Source organism: Thermobia domestica, chromosome 2 (genome assembly GCF_964235325.1).
Source record: "Thermobia domestica chromosome 2, izTheDome1.hap1.1, whole genome shotgun sequence".
NCBI classification, from domain to species: domain Eukaryota; kingdom Metazoa; phylum Arthropoda; class Insecta; order Zygentoma; family Lepismatidae; genus Thermobia; species Thermobia domestica.
In genome coordinates, this window is record NC_137455.1 from 13,770,351 (window position 1) to 13,788,355 (window position 18,005).

Consider the following 18,005-nt stretch of genomic DNA (forward strand, 5'->3'; position numbering starts at 1 on the left):
ATACGCTAACACGTCCCGCACCCGCATAAATTTTGGAAAGTCGGCGCCGTTGTTGCCAAGTGTCCAGTATTTTACCGGACAGTTTGCTTTTTGAGCTTGTCCAGTGTCCGGTACGACCTCAAAACCGAATGTTAAATGTCCGGCAATGTTTCCTCTTGCTAAATATTGTAAAACATGTGTACGCTGTACCTCCAAGTAACTGCTATTTCGAACGCGTATTCAAGTGTTATGAAGAATCTTTGGAGTGACCAAAGGAATCGTTTGTCGATGAACATGATTAAAGCAGAGCTTATAATTTGCTCTGATATCGACCTGTCGTTCGCGGAATTTGCTGAAGTGTTGAAGGCAGGCAAATTTACTGAATTTATCAAAACTGCTAAAGGTCAACAAAAGTACATTTTCAAGAGTGCAGCTAGCACTGCCTCATCCTCGGCTACATCTTCCAATTAAATAATGCATTCAGATCCAATAAAAGTATGTAGGCATTGTGAGACATTATCAGCCCCAACGAAGCTGGTAAGACTTAATTCTTAAGTATGCTTTGTGCATGCCATAATTATATTGCCAATTATAGTTGCTTTTCTGTTTTAAATAAGATGTATTATTGATGGTAGACTACAAAAATTACATGTGATAACTCAACCAAAACTGGAATAAATAAATTTAATAAATGCTTCTAAAACAACTGAAGTTATTAAATTCGAACTCTATATCCTTCAATTTTGTGTGAAGTATCCACTTTCAGATTGTTCACATTTTTGACGTGAGATGATGTCACAATCTTAAGACTATACGTACCCCATGAAAGTGTCCGGTATTTCAATTTTTAAAAGTTGGCAACCCTACTGGAAACGTAGTCTATGTTAATTTATTAATAAAGGTTTTAAATACTATCTTGCTTACTTTCAGCATATTTTATATTCTTTTATATGGTATTTAGTGACACTCTGCAAAGTGGTAAGGAGCATAGCGAGTAAGAAAAATAAATACACTGAAATAGTAACTGAGTTATTTCTTATTTGCAGCAAGTGTCAGACATCGCCTTCGAACCCCAACGAACTAGAGTTTCTATGCGAAAGGAATTTATGTATCATTGATCCGGAAGTGATGACTGGAGTGAACGCAGTGTCTCAGGGTTGGCGAGCCGGCAACTATTCCATGTTTTGGGGAAGACAGTTGAACGATGGATTACAGCTTAGACTGGGAACACTGCAGCCAGAAAGAACGGTAATTAGTCTATCTATTGAGTTGGTATACTTGTAGAAATTAATTAGTTCATTGAAAGAATTTATATGGGTTAGGTTGTGGATTAAAAAAAAAAAATGTTGAGTATCAGCATAATGTTTGAGTCCAGACAACTTAGAAGGCACATCAAGCATTGTAATTCCGCGCCAAAACTTTCAAGGATAGCAACCAAGCTCCGTAGCTAAAAATTTATGTTCGAGCGTTCTGTATATTCGTATACAAGAAAGAAAAAATGAAATCTTTGAGTTTTACGTCCCACGGTTATGCCGGTTAGGCTAAAGGAGACGGTGATGATGAGTAATGAATGAAACGGTGGAATGAAAAAAGTGGGAGGAAACGGGAGAATCCCGAGAAAACCCATGCACACGGTGTTTGTCCACCACAAAGTTCACTTGGCGGGGACGGGGATGGAACCCGGGAGCCCAAGCACCAGAGGTGAACGCTCCAACACTGAGCCACCGCGGCCCCCGTATACAAGAAGGAAAGGCACATCACGTCTGGTTATATGGTAGAGCCGCACATGATGCACCATATAAATTTTTTAAAATTAAGTTTAGTAATTCTGTATGTAAGATTTATGATTGTACGGTGCCAAATTAGTTGCTTTGGTTTCCCGTTTTATTCAGTGATCCAATGGAAAAGATAAGGAAGGGCAAGTCGAAATGATAGACCCAATTTCAGAAATTTATTCTGTGAAATCAAATAAATATAATTTATTGTGAGACATGCGTTTCGAAAGATTAACTTTCAAAGTTTAGTTTCCACGCAGTGTTTCCACTTTCTGCCGCTAGGAGTCACCACCGAGCATGAAATGAATTGTTGATATTAACCGCAACTTAAGGTTTAGCAGGAGATAAACTATCCGCTTGACGTGTGCCGTGTTACACTAGGTCCTCACTAGAACACTTGTGATATGTTTCAAGAAAATTTTGGCCGTTTAGCTTTCTTAGTTCGTCTTAAAATAACATATACGAGTTCACAGAATAAATTTCTGAAATCGGGTCAATCATCTTGATTTGCCCTGTATGTTCACAAAACAAATCAAGGAGGTAGCAAATCAAGGAGGCATATAGTTGTCAAATTTACAACTGTTGGTCGAGTAGGGCACAGGAAGCATTACTCGAAAGCAAATGTGCAGGCACGGAGGGGGTTCACCGGTACCAGACCCCCCAAGGAAAACCGGACCCCGCATAAATTTGTACACTTTCTCAATAAAACTCTACTAGTTTAATAGGGAGATGATTGATGTAACATGCAAATTTGATCTTATACTTCATCTGTACTCTTTCTCTTAAGCAATCTAGTTCTATCATTTTTTCCTGAAAATATAAGTGGGAGTATTTTATAATTACTTACAGTCTTGTCGTATGAACAATAATATCCGTTCAGTACTTCAAAGACGTGGTTTGTAGTATTGGAACCCCCGTCCAAAGTTTGAATTCCTCGCAACAAAAAATTCGGGGTCCGTGCTTGCTCGAAAGACTTACTATACTGGATTTTTTGTACATTTTCTTCATAAACTTTTTCCCTAACGTTTCTATGTCATATTTAATATAATCATAAATCTAATGCAGTAGATGACAAAAAAATTATTAAAACGAGACAACACATAATTCGAAATATTCATTACTAGCTTAAATACCCATTCTTCGCATGAGGGCTGTATTTGGAAGTCAACACCTGTGGGAGTATCACTATTCATCTCAGCAACTGCGAAAACTATGGATTTGACACTAATATCTGTCATTTTGGATTATTTTTACATGTCTCGGTAACTTCACCCCGCAGGTAACCCCCAGACCGCATACAATAGTAGCTGAATTTGAAAGTCATTGCTAATGAAAATGTCACCTTTGATCTCAGCGACAGCGAAAACTATGGATTTGACACTAATATTGGTCATTGGATTATTTTTACACGTCTCAGTTTTCCCCTCCCCCCGGTGACCCCAGCATCAGCCAAATGGGATGAATTCGGAAGTGAATGCGTTCGTAGTTTCACCATTGATCTCATCGACCGCAAAAACTATGAATTTGACACAAATATCGGTCATTTTCTATTACTTTTACATCTCCCGGTAAACGTCCCCCTGGTTCGAATTTTGAAAAAAGAAAAAAAACGATTTGTCTCAGTCTGGGGGCCTATACCAAGGTACCCGTGACCAAAATTTGGTAACTCTACTCGTCTGGTGCCCAGGCCGCACACAGACAAACAAACTCCTTATTTTATTTATTTTATTACTTATATTAAATTAGATAAGATATGAAGATATTTTGGAAACACGCGAGATCAGGGAATGTTAAGCATAAATCATTAATTTCAGGTATTGAAAATGAATCCTGTAAAGAGAACATTCGACCCGAAGCGTCTACCACGAAGTTTCGACGCCAGGACCAAATGGCGAGGGTGGATTCAACCTGTAAAGGACCAAGGGTGGTGCGGCTCCTCCTGGGCCGTGTCTACAACCAGTGTCGCCTCTGATAGATTCGCCATCATGTCCGAAGGCTTGGAGAACATCGAATTATCACCGCAACATCTTCTCTCGTGCAACAGCCGTGGACAGCAGGCATGCCACGGGGGTCATCTGGACCGAGCGTGGATCTTCATGAGAAAGGTCGGGTAAGTTAACAGCACTTTGCTCTGACAAACAACAACAAGTCTGAAGTGGAGAGGGTCTGTCTATTAGATGGTCATCTGATACCAATAGCCATCCATTATCTTTTGTTATCTTTGCCTCCAAAAAGCTAAAAGCCATTGATAGGTTACGAAGAAGTTGGTTAAAAGTATTTGCTATCAAGTTATTAGCTTTCGAGAAATTCACAATAGAATCCAGTATCATGGTCTCGAGTTCTACTTCATGTGACTTGAAGAGAAAATAAATAAAATTATGTATCGGAAATTACAGTACATTTCAAAGCAGTGAGGTCATTTAAGATTTTGCTGGGAGGAGACTATTCGAAATAAAAAGAGTTTCATGTTTTTCACGTAGTATGTATTAAAATGTATATAGCTTACATCTCAAACTCAAGGGGGGGGGGGATAATGATGCCCCTGTTTCAAAGAAAACAGAAGAATAATATCTCATTTCGGTCAAATCTGTCCTACTTGAAATTTTTATGTTGAATGTGTTCATATGAAGCTGTAGTATAGAAGAAGGTGCGTCATTTGGGGAGGGCAGAAGGAGCAATTTCTCCCTCTGAGTTTGAGAAGTCCATACCTTTTAATCGATTGTATACTAATGCAGTCATAAGAAACGTGCAATTCTTATGTTGGTGGAGCATCTTGCCCCTCCCCCTCTGGCAAAATCTGAAATGATGCTACTGTGTAGAAGGTATAAAGTTTTCAAAACAGGTAAAGTACGTACAGCTTCAACAGGTAAAGTACAACTAGAGGCCACAAGTAAACTTCTATTTTTTTATATTTCTTTAAAAAATATCAACTGTGTAATAAAGGATAACCATCGACTTTGACAGAAATAACTTCGCTTGCATATAAAGTAGACAGAACTGTAAATGTATAAAGAGAGATGGTGCTCCCCTGTCGAACGGACAGGGCACGGGCACCAAGATCTTTTGATTCATATTATTATACTCTGCACAAGTTCCTCTATAACCTGTCTGATCCTAATGCAAGACTGCAATTCATGCATTGTGTTCCACATACAGTATTTCAACTCGGTTACTGTTTTGACAGAATTTCGGGAAAAAAAAAAAGAAAGAAACAAATTTTTCCAAGGGTCGACTCGTCCACATAGGCGAACTAGGCAGCCGCCTATGGGCAGCGCGGCGGGTGATTTCTTTCTTTTTCATTTTTCTTTCTTTTACGCAGTTTGTAACATTAATAGGGTGAACAACTATTACTGTACAAGCTACGTAAAAGCTTGCTTTAATGCTTCACTGAGTACTTGATTGAAATCGAAATAACATTATGTTTTGGTCAGAAATCGAAATAACATTATGTTCTGGTCAGGAGGGTATTGAGACTATTAAAAAAAATTAGATAAAGGGTCTTTACCTAAACAAAAAGAGATCATATCATCAAATCAAGATACATCGAAATATCACAGAGAACGCTGAAATATTTTGCGCCTAAGGTGTCAAAATACGCAGAGCTGGCCCTGAATTTTCCCTTTATTGCCGTAAGAATGGTTGTAAAGATTATTTATTTTTTAAGTTTTTGGTCAACCAGTGTCTCCCAGCCGGACGCACGAACAAGGAGCATTTGATAAACCAAACTCCTTTTAAAATAATAGAAATATATTTTCCAGCTATTGTTATCTTTTTTTTTTTTTCAGCCTAATTTAAAGCTTCACTTCATTACTCTGTCTTAGCGCTGTTCGTATTCCACTTTTATAAATTCATCATTAGTACCTTGTCAAATACCTTGTCATTTACATAATCCATTAATTTATGCTTAATCAAATAATTTTATTGCAACTCTGCCAAAAGAAAGATGCGACCTTTTACTACATGACTTTAGGTAATATTGAAAAATAAAAATATCCGTTAACTGCATTTAGGTGATTACTCAAATTCAGAAAAATAAACACACTACTGAACAAGACTGCACTTATTTAATGAAAACACATTTACACGTGACGTTTCGATCTTCTAGCCAAGATCCTCATTAGACGTACACTCTCACCCCGTACACATCAGACGTACATCAGAATGTACGTCTGATGAGGATCTTGGCTAGAAATCGAAACGTCACGTGTAAATGTGTTTTTATTAAATAAGTGCAGTCTTGTTCAGCAGTGTGTTTATTTTTGTGTTTTTATTTGCAAGACGTATGACTATGATTGTGTGTCAGTACTCAAATTCAGATGACACTCTTCGAAAGCGAGATTATCGAGTTTCATTACTCAGTACACGTGACAAATTACGTATTATTTACAGATTTTTATTTTTTTTTATTTTTTGTGTGTAGATTGGTGGATGAGAAGTGCTACCCTTACACCAGCGGTTCGAGTGGCAATGCAGGTAGATGTCATATCAGTCGGCGAGCTGCTCGACAAAAGAACTTCAGATGCGTTAATGGACAGGGTAGACCAGAACTTTACAAGACAGGACCTGCTTATAGACTGGGTTCTGAGGAAGATATTATGCATGAAATAATGGAATCTGGTCCTGTGCAAGGTACAGTGTTTCCTTTAATTCTTAATTAAAGAGGAGTACCATAAGGATCTTCCTTTGGGCCTCTACAATTCTCAAGTTTTCTGGATGATTTATTATTAAGTATTTTACCTGCCAGCAGGTCCTGGGACTAATGAGGTTTTCGTTCGTTCTTCGGTTCGAGTCTGGAAATGTTTCTTCTACGTTTCTCGATCTTTACCTCCCTCCTTAACTCCCAGTATTTTCTTTTATTTTTCAAATTATCGATCAGTTGTGTTCTTCTTCTTCCTATTCCTCGCTTTCTTTCCATTTTCCCTCTATAACTGTATGAAGAAGGCAGTTTCATCTTAAGATGCGTCCAATCCAATTGACCTCCCTCCGCAGGATGCTGGCTAAAATCATCCTCTTCTCTTATACCCGTTTTAAAACATCGTCGTTTGTTACTCTCTCCGTTCATTTTATCTTCTCCGTCTTCCTCCAACACTATATTTCGAAGCTCTCTAAATATTTCTTCTGTAATTTCCATCTTCAAATCTCCGAACCATACAATGCAATATTCCATAATATAGCACTTATCCAGCTTCTTCCTTAATCCAATGTTAACCCTGCTAAGGTGCTGCCAAAATGTCTTGAGCCGTGGCAAAAACGCGAACTAAAGTTCAGACCCTCGACACACCCACGCGTTGAGCCAATAAGGGTTCAGCTGTTGCTAAGCGAGAGAGCCTTAGCGAAACGGAATGAAATTCCTTCAGCGGATAGCAGCGCCTGAAACGGAAGACTAGGTGTCAAGTTAATGTGGTATATCTATAGTTAGGATCTTTGCTTATTGAATGCTTCTTTGGCTGTGGTAATTCTTGACCTGATCTCTTTGGTGCAGTAAGCGTATCTCGTCAAAAGACTTTCCAGATATTTGCATTGATCGACCTCTTTGAACTTTCTACGCTCCACTCTGATTCGTAAGGGCGTGTTTCCACGGGATATTCTCATCACTTTCGACTTTTCGATGTTTATTTTCAGTCATATTGTTCCCCAGTGTCAACTATTTTATCCATCATCTCTTGTAGTCCTTCGGTTCTAGCTATAATAACCTTATCATCTACATACCTGTCCTTGTTAATGATCTGCCCTCTAATCTTGAAATCTCCAGCTTCCATTATTGCTTTCTTTATTAAGCTTTTACTGTAAACGTTGAACAATTGGGGTGACATACTACATCGTTGTCGGACTATTCTCCCTATCTCCACACTATTGGTTTCTTCTTGATTCAAGGCCAACTTCACACTTTGTCTGTATACAGATCGCGAATAAATTAACGGTTCCTCCAGTTGATAACTCGTATGGTATTTTGTTTGTCTTTTCATATGCAATGTTGAGTCTTGCCTAATTGAAATTCCAAAACTGAGAACGATGACAAAAGTTTTCGAAACTATTCAGTGAGTTATAAATACCTGTTTTTTTCAAAAAAAGGTATTTGATTATTAACCATTTTTGTTTTTATAAGTTAATGTTATGAAAATAAAGGTAGCCAATCATGTTTTTAATGATATTTCAGAAGTTAAAATTGGATTCATACATAATGGACCAAATTCCGTGTAAAACTATGTTCCAATTTTAGTAGCTCTTTATGTTTATCTTTGTATAGGGTACATTTAAAAATTATGTGTTGTTCTTTAATTTGAACCCGTAAAAGATGTTAGACAAAGTACGAGGCAGCCTTAGAAGCCATGTCCCCTATTACACTAAAAAATTGTTAGATGAATAAATTGTAGTATATTAAACATTAAATGGTTTGTACTAAAATGGATATTGTAAACAATTTCAAAATTATGTGTTCTAACGTCCGAATCTCTATTCTCAAAACTGTTCTCACAGACTATTTTGTCAACTACTTGACAACGAACTATATACAATCACATTTAACATTCTTTGTCATCTAATATCCAATTGCAACAAAAGTATTAAAATTGTCCAGCACTTATTTAGTTCAAAAGTTTTATTGAACGTTCCTAATGTCAGGACATGAGCAGCAATGATGTATTCTAACATGTGTAATAGTTCCATTTTGTGTATAGTACTAGGAAATTAGAACGGAGAATGCCTCTAAAAAAATTAACGAAAAGCTGAAATATACAGGGTGGTCACAGAGTCTCTCCCTGATAACAAATATTAATAACAATCAAACCAACAATGAGAGTAACATGCGGTTTGCGGCAAATAGTAGAAAAACTCAAAAAGTTTTTTTACCTGATTTAGATACCGGTAATTCCATATGTGCTTCATTAATTACCCTCGAGACAGCTAGGCGATACTTAATTTCCATCCATGTGTTACTCTACATTTCAGTAGTCACTGTATCTAGTGCGACCCTTATCCTGTTTTTGAGTGTTTCAATATCAGGGACAGGTGTTCCGTAAACCCTGTCTTTAATATAACCCCACAGGAAGTAGTCAAGCAGGTTATAGCAGAGGATCGTGAGACCATGGTATTGGTTGACCTCTTCCAATCCATCGGTCAGGGAAGGTTTCATCGAGAAATGAACGAGCATAAGTCCTTCAGAGTGGCAGCATCGGCTTCGGCAAAATCTTGAAGCTTCATACAAATGTTTTCAAACCGCATGTCTCTATCATTGTTTGTTTGATTGTTATTAATGTTTGTTATCAGGGAGAGACTTTGTGACCAGCCTTATGATTTACTGTGTAATTACAACAGTATGTATTTTGAAATAAAAAGAATAATAGTAAATGCAATTAAAAAATAAAGCTCAGTTTGTAAATTTTGAACCATCCGAAACTGTGAATAAGGAGGTGAACCAATTTCTTAAATCTATATTTTCGATGTGTAAAATTCTAAACTTGACCAAATTCTGGATCTGGATCTGCCTGATTGATGTTCCTAACATTGTCAATAAAATATTATTGTTATTATTGATCTGTAATTGTATTCACTGTATTATATTTCAGTGATTAAGTTATATATCATAGGAAGATCCTACAATAATTATGTTTTTCCTTCACAGCTACGATGAGAGTGTACCGTGACTTCTTCATGTACAGAGGCGGCGTATATAGACCATATCCTGGAACGTTAGGGGATCGAACTGGTTATCATTCAGTTAGAATTATCGGATGGGGCGAAGATACTACGCAAGGATACCCGATTAAATACTGGGTAAGATTCGTCAAAAATTTTTACATTTTTGTCTCTTTCTTTCAGTTTTTTTCTGTAGGAAATTCAAGTTACGTTCAAAATGTTAGTTCCAAATTTAAGAATTAATAATTTTTGGAATCATATTTAGATTAAAATATTCGAACGCTCTATGTAAAATTAGAATTTAGGAGAATCATCTGATAAGTTCGTGACTGAAATTAAACTATTGTGTTTCGTACTGAAAAATCAATTTAATTCGTGGGATCATAATAAACATCAGACGTCATTATCAGATCTCAAATATTCATTAGACAATGTTTGTGAAATCATAATAGTCTTGAGATATCATTATGATATCTCAGATATTCATTAGACCATGTTTGTGAAATCATAATAATAATCAGATGTTGCTATCAGATCTCACAGCCAATGTTTGTGAAATCATAATAATAATCAGCACGTTTCAATATTAAAAACACGTTCCACTGAGATGTATACCATCTTAGTTTCCCGTATATCTTCACTCGACGATCTTTCAACATATTCATGGATTTTATCCTTCGTTTTTTTAGATGTCTTAGATGTCCCCAAACGCTCAACACCGTTCGCGCTCGTATGACTACTTACACCATTTTATGAGACGGAGTAGAGTATCCATAATACTTTTTAAGTCTCTTTTTTTATTTTTCCTTAATAACATTTTTCTGCAAAAAGTAGAGACCACATTATTTCATTTCAAATACTAAATGTGCACTTATCCGGTTTACAATGCTGTCAACAATAGTATAACAAACAAAAGACAATTGAAATTCTCACAGTTTATTTACTGAAGAGGGCCAACTTCAACTTATGATCGGAGTACCATCTTGTGAGAAGTCATAGACTTATAAAATGCCCTCGTATATAATATACGCCGTATGGCTCCGTCAATTCAAAACTCGCGTTATCTGCAGATATATTTTGTAAAATAATAATAAAAAACTATGTAAACAATGTATTTAGTGTATTGTGTTTCTCAGTTGTTTTCCGAACTGACTATAAAGTTATGGAAACTTTCGTTAACACCAGCAGTCAACAGATATTTCTTTGTCAATAGAGAACTGAAATATCTATTGAATTCCATACATCTTACAGGTTTTCAATTTCGCTTAAAATTAGTTTTGCACTCAATGGACTCATATATTGGTATATAACTTTTAAAACTAAGAGATAGCTACCGAATATAGAGGTTGGAAATAGAGGTAAGAGAAAGAATGAGAGGTTGGAATTTCAAACGTGCATGAGAAAGAATATTTAAGGCAAAAGGAGGAGCTGCTATTTTGATATTTTTACTTTTATCTCCTAAGTTTTTTTTTTTTTTTTTCAGTTTTTGTAAAGGTTCAAATTTAGTCTTAGAGAACACTGTAGTCTAGTGGCTGGAGCGTTGGACTCTTGTCCGTGTGGTCGCGGGTTCGATTCCCAACTTTCTGTGTCCACCCAGTGTCGTGAGGCAAACTGGGGACTCACGTGAAAACAAGAACATGATGGCCACTCGGTCTAGAAAGTTCCTGATGCGCCTGTTAGGGACAGGGCGTCGCAGCGCGTTGGTCACGTGCTCGCCGCTAGGCTGGACGTAGTTCAGTCGGTCGCTAACAGATGGCGATGGAGTAGGCTTAGGCTCACAAATGGGCCGTTATGCCAAGTGGTTTGATTTGGTTTGGTTTTCTGATTTAGTCTTGGTTATTTAAATATCTCTATTGGTTCTTTCCCTTTAAAGTGTTATAGCTCTAATCACGTATTAGTTCGTTTATGAAACGTTTCTATTTTTAGTTATCCAAACATTTTTATGGTTCACTGTTCTCCTTTCGTGATCTATTCTTTATAATAACATCCACAATATGTCAAAACTATAATTCTCAGATAGTATTAGAAATATATATATGAAAATGAATAATTTTTTTTGAAAATAATGTAAGATTTATAAATAAACAAAAGATATATGAAAACTTCGTTTTAATTAAAATGTAGATTTCAGCTTGCGTATCAGTTTTGAATCAATTTGTAAATTGAGAATACATAAATTAATAACTACATTTGATCATAGCACTAACTATTCTATATATTAATACTGACTTATGTTACTATTTTGGGAACTTATCAGTGACTTCATCAAACATTGTCTAATGAATATCTGACATCTGATAATGATATCTCAAAATTATTAAGTTTCACAAACATTGTCTAATAAATATCTGACGTCTGATAATGATATCTCAAAATTATTAAGTGTCGCAACATTGTCGAATGAATATCTGACATCTGATAATGATTTCTCAAGATTATTATGAATATCTGAGATCTGATAATGATGTCTCAAAATTATTATGATTTCACAAACATTGTCTAATGAATATCTGACATGTGATAATGATATCTCAAAATTATTATGATTTCACAAATATCATCAATATCTGAGATTTGATAATGTCATCTGATAATTATTGTGATTTCACAGACATTGTCTAATGCATATATGAGATCTGATAATGGGATCAAATGATTAATATGGTTTTGTAAACATTGTCTAATGAATATCTGAGATCTGATAATGACATCTAATGATTATTGTGATTTCACAAACATTGTTTAATGAATATCTTAGATTTGATAGAGATATCTAATGATTATTATGATTTGATTAAAATTATCTAATGAATATCTGAGATCTAATAATGATATCTAATGATTATTATAATTTTATCAAATATTGTTTAATGAATATCTGAGATCTAATAATGGTAGAGTATCTGATGATTAATATTTAACGTAATTGCATGAAACGTGATAATGACATCTGATGGTTATATGACTTAATCAGACATTGTGTAATTTATGTCTAAGATCTGATAACGCATCTGATGATTATTGTAACTTCCTCACGCATTGTCTAACGCACACACACACACACACACACATACATATATATATATATATATATATATATATATATATATTTGGGATCTGTCAATAATACCTAATAATACTCCTAGTTAAGTAAATAATAACTTGCCGAAACTGCAACATGATCTGTTAATAACATATACGTAGTTAGTTCAATGATAAGATTTTTTTTTTATTTTGTCACATTTCAACCTTTAAAAATTTATTTCTTCGTGATGAAGATGGAAGTTACACTTACTTCTAAATGTCGAAAGGAGTCAAGTGATCTTTCGATACCCACAATAGTGAAAAATCACGTAGTTTTTTTACATGTCCGGTAAAGATTTCTCTAAAATTTTATGTAATATTTATTCTTTATTTTAAATTTAGCTGGTTGCAAATTCATGGGGAAGCCAGTGGGGCGAGAATGGCTACTTCCGAATACGAAGAGGAAGCAACGAGTGTGAAATCGAGAACTTTGTGCTGGCATCTTGGGCTCATACGGACTACGATTTACCTAAGAGAAGAAACTACAGCAGCAATAGGTTAAACGTTGTTTAGGATTTTATGTGATGATTAACAAAACAAGTTCTTTTATTTTTTTTTTCAAAAAAATAAAACAAAGAAGAATTTCAAAATACATAAAAAACTGAACTTTCTTTTCGTATATGCGTGAGTGAGAAAAGAAAGGTTCTTTAGATTGTAAATTTGAAAACAGCAATTTTTAGAAATAATTCATTTGCATATTCGATAAAAAGAAATTGTTATTTTTTTTAATGTCTTGTAGACAGGAGAATCTTGAATTGTGTTCTTTATGAAAGCTGCCATTTTTATTGTCCTTTTTTGATTTATTTTAAAATAAGTTAGTTTTGTATAGTTATTACAGATTTTTCATCACAGACATATATGTCTTTATTTATTATTTGGAAAGGCACGAACCCAAGCATATAGTACTTGACATAGTATTTAAAATGTAATATTCAGATAATTGCATGGTGAACTTCAAATGTACCGTAGGAATTTAATGAAAATGCTCCTTCAACTTGTGACATTAGTTTCTGCATTTTTCGTACAGAAATTGTTATAGATCGATCTACTAAAATAGCATTCCCACATATTGTGAATTGGCATTATTCTCCTGTGACTTATTTGAAGTGTTTCACAAATATCTATGATATATGTATGAAAAAAATATATATGAGTCATCCATTTCCAAACGGCATCTTGTCCACAGAACAAAATTTTCCAGAAATAAAAGAAAAGTTCTGGAGCTTCAAAGTTTTACTAATGTGTGTTACTTTTTTTAAAGAATTATTGATGAGGGGCAAATAAATGTTTTCTAAAAATTTGATAAAAAATTATGCACTAGTTTGAAGGAAATATTAAAAAGTAATTTGGACAAGAGTCGTTTTGGAACTGTTTCAAGGGTAAGATAGCTTTTGGAACTGTATGAAGCCATTTTATCATGGAGATATTGTGTTTTTGGAAAACAAAAGTGATATAATGATGTAATGCAATTATTTGTTTATTATAATGAAAACAGGATAAAAGTTATAGCTATAGAAGAAATTATTGTTGCAATATCTGAAATAGAACGACTTATGAATAAATAATGACTGGTTTGAAACATTCTTCAAAGCAGGAGTTAATATAATTAAAAGCAAACAACAACGCCTTTTAAACCTTCACGAAACTAAACTTAAAAAATTGCGTAATCAAAGCGTTTTTGTATGGTAAACAACAGTTTCTAAAGATGATTTTGTGTGTATATCCCAAATCCTCCGTTCTTCCTCCGGCATCATCATTTTCCACTTCTTCCTCTCTAAGAATATCATCACATTTCATATCCCTGTAGAATTTAAAAGGAGTATGCTGCCAATCCGTTCCAAAATGTAGTTGAAATAATCGTCTGATATCACCTGATCTTAGCCGGATCTGCTCCTACAGCAGACTCCTTACTCATTAACGATTTTTCAGTGGAAATTTCATGTGTGACGTCTGTGGTTCTTCATCCATCACAGAAATAGATTATACACACAGCAAACTGGATGTAATTTAAATCTCATCAACCATGTTAAAAGAACAAAATACGTTGGAAGACATAACGCAAAACACGACCCAACCTCCTATTTGGGTGGATGTGACAATGAAACGTTGAAAATATGTTTTATTTAGACAGTAACAACAATAGAAGGGTTACCAACTGTTATGAATAAGCACACTGTCTGTAGAACCTACTGTGTTATGAGAAAACAATATATTTTTAACTTACCTGAATCTAGTTATGACTTGTGGACGAGAGTCGCTTTGAAATTGCTTTTATTTACATACTACAGATGTCTAAAGGACAAGAATCCGTTTGTTTCTGTAAATTTTTTAAAGATTTTTCCTCCTCCATTTTGGTTTCTTGGTTATGGACAATAACATTTCCCACATTTGAACGTAATTTGCGCCGCTTATCGGATTTTTTGGAACAATAAAGCGTATATCGTATGAAAACTATGAATAGCATTGATCCAATGGTACCCATATCTCAAAATCGAATTTTCTTGCACAAAATGCCGTTTGGAAATGGACGACTCATATCTCCTTTATTATATCAGCAACATAACTGCCTATTCTGTAATAAGTATAGATGAATTTAAAAGAAAGGTTATTTACAAAGTAATTTGTTCTAATGGTCTGTTATAGTTTTACGCGAAAATTCCGTACAAAATGGTGTGAAAAATATATATATAATGTTCACTCCTACTTTGGATTGGATGTAAACATTTTATTTTATTTTCTTAATTAATGTTTTATATGAAGTTTTTCGTTGAAATATTAACGAAGTCATATTGTATGAACAGGAAAACTATATAAATACAGGGTGTTACAAAAATATGTCACAATGGTTTGGGAATAGATTCCTCACATCAAAATAAGAAAAAAAGTTCATATGGACCTGTGGTCGGAAGTGCGTAGTTTCGTAGTTATAGGGTGCTGAAAACGTGAAAAAAAAAACCTTTAAAGGTTCATAGTTTCACTACTATAAGACCGATCGTAGTCAGGTCAAGACATCACTGATGAGCTACCTAAATATCCATCTTTCAGAACCTCCAGTACTTGCACAATCATTTTTAGAGAGGCTGCTTGAGAGTACTTGATTACTCTCCACCTACCTTCCAAAAATTGGTGTGCAAGTACTGAAGCATTCTTAAACATGGATATTTGGATAGTTCACTTGCCAGTTCCTCAGTAATGTCTTGACCCGCCTACAATAGGTCCCATAGTAGTGGATCTGTGAACTTTTAAAGTTCACTTGTTTCACGTTTTCTGCAGCCTATAACTACGAAACTATCCACTTTTGAGCACAGGACCATATGAACTTTTTTTTTTTTATTTTGATGTGAAGAATGCTCCCAAAATATTGTGACACATTTTTCTAACACCCTGTATATTTGTACTTGTTTATCCTTCCTTTTTTATTCTCGAAAATCAAATTAAGACATTCAAAGTAAATGTATTCTTAAATAAAAATAATTACATTTTCACACTGTAGCAATTTCAATTGAAACAAATGCACAAAATGTAAACTTTTAAAGAAATTTTTATATTACATTTTATTAATGTGCATCTATAATCTAAAATGTGTGGGCGTAGTTCAGATTTTATTAAAAATTTTAATCCATTTTTTTTAAATGGGAAAATCTTTTTAAAATAATTAACTTCAAAATTCATGTAGAGATACTAAATTTATCAGTGTGTTTATTTTCAGTATACTGTATTATATAGAATTATGCAAGAAACTTTATTTAAAAAGCTAAATTATACTAAATTAGATACAAAAAATTGAAATTGTAAATAACTTTTTGGATAATTTCAATCTGAATTAGAACACTGCCATAGGTCATTTAAGTGTAACAAATCATAACAGTATGAATGTGTTAATGGATGGTGAAGCTCTATATTACTAATAAGATGTTGTTTTTAATATTCTTAAAAAAGTAAAAAATCCTTAATTGATTTGCTAATTTATTAGTTCACACTATTATTTCTTCAAATATTACGAGCAGAGATCAAAAAGTAAAGGGACTTGAGAAAGGGTACATTTATTCTAATGATAGAAAACTGAAACACAGTGTTTTTCTGCATAATATACGTTTCACAGGTTTTTTGATTCTGTCAAAAAGAAAGTTTTTCAGTTGCACCTCATCAATGACTAGCTGATGGTTGACGTTTAAATTTCTTAACTTCTGGTGATGATAGGTGTTTCCGAACCATGCAGCCAGCCTTACTTTACTGTTCGTGATGATGTACCCTTCAGGTGATGCATAGTTATTCAGTCCTTGACGTCGATGGCTTGCCCGAACTTTCCTCGTCACATAAAGAAGTTATTCCCTGTTTGAAACGCTCTATCCATTCGTAGATCTTGTTTCGCGATAAAACAGCTGTCACCATACTGCGCTTGCATTCGACGAATAATTTCAGCAGGTTTAACAGCTTCCGCAAACCAAAAGCGAATCAGTGCCCTCATTTCCTCCTTGGTGCAGATCGACAATGGAGCTGCTATGTTTAACTTTCTGTTACACTCCAACGACTAACGTGGGAATAAGAGTGACACGTTGCATAGAAGTGTTGCAGACGATACTAATTCACCGCTGGATACTAGCAGTGTTACCAAACCCTAGTGCGAGAAATTGCAAAAGTCCCTTTACTTTTTGACTTCTCCTCGTAATTTAAAATAAAAAGATTTGAAAAATGTTGAGCCACATATAAATATCTAAATGAAACGTTATTTTCATGTTTTACCGGTAGATGTTGTTGAACGCCCTTTATCTCAGAAGTAGGAAAATAAAAATTAACCATTTAAAACCCAACAGGAAATGGCAACCGAATGAAGTTTTAAAGGAGTCATTGTAACATGTACGTCTTGTTACAGCTGATAAATGTAAATGTAATGCGAGAAATAGCTATTAAAATAAGGAACACAAAGCTATTAGTGATACAGGTTGAGTAGAAAGAACCTTTGTTATCGTGTATGTTTCCTACTGGAGAGGAAGCGTGCAAATTGTGGATAGTGTTTTATTTTGTAATGAGTTGTTGCTAATGTAAAGAATTTCATTTGTTCTTTTTCACTGCCAAACTTTTTTTGAATTTTGTTTGTTTGTTAGTTTAATAAACATTTTTTTAAAAAAGAAAATATGAAATGTGTATGTTGTATATGTGTGTGTATTTTAGATGTGTACATAGGTAAAGTAACCATGTCTGTGAGATTTCTTTTCTTGAACGAATGTTGTCGAAAAACTTGGTTGAAGAAAACTTTAAAAAACAATTGTAGCAGTAGAATAAATAACAAGGATTTAAAAAACGGAACTGGCTGTTTTTCTTTCTATTAAATATCAGACAGGTGCATCTTTCAGGGAGGAAATCAAATAAATCTCCTCTCCAACGATCCTACAAAAAAAAAAAAAAAAAAAAAAAAAATCCTATTTTCTCGTGATTATATTTATTGATTCTCTGTACGTAGTTATTGGATGTCAGAATATATATAAATGAAAGTGACTATGTTTATGACTTCGCACCACTTGAACCACTCAA

General features: G+C 34.5%; 1 protein-coding gene across 6 annotated transcripts in view; it reads left to right on the forward strand.

Annotated features, from left to right (window-relative positions):
* LOC145670229 (putative peptidase C1-like protein F26E4.3) overlaps positions 1 to 17,155 on the forward strand; it is a 402,759-nt gene extending 385,604 nt beyond the window's left edge. For all 6 annotated transcript variants that reach the window (XM_081738638.1, XM_081738656.1, XM_081738664.1 and 3 more), the window contains 5 exons: positions 1,026 to 1,227; positions 3,569 to 3,864; positions 6,175 to 6,383; positions 9,376 to 9,527; positions 12,816 to 17,155. In XM_081738638.1, the coding sequence (XP_081594764.1) occupies positions 1,026 to 1,227; positions 3,569 to 3,864; positions 6,175 to 6,383; positions 9,376 to 9,527; positions 12,816 to 12,986 (1,030 nt within the window). In that variant the 3' untranslated portion in view covers positions 12,987 to 17,155. The remainder of the gene's footprint in view (positions 1 to 1,025; positions 1,228 to 3,568; positions 3,865 to 6,174; positions 6,384 to 9,375; positions 9,528 to 12,815) is intronic.
* The last annotated feature ends 850 nt before the right edge of the window (positions 17,156 to 18,005 follow it).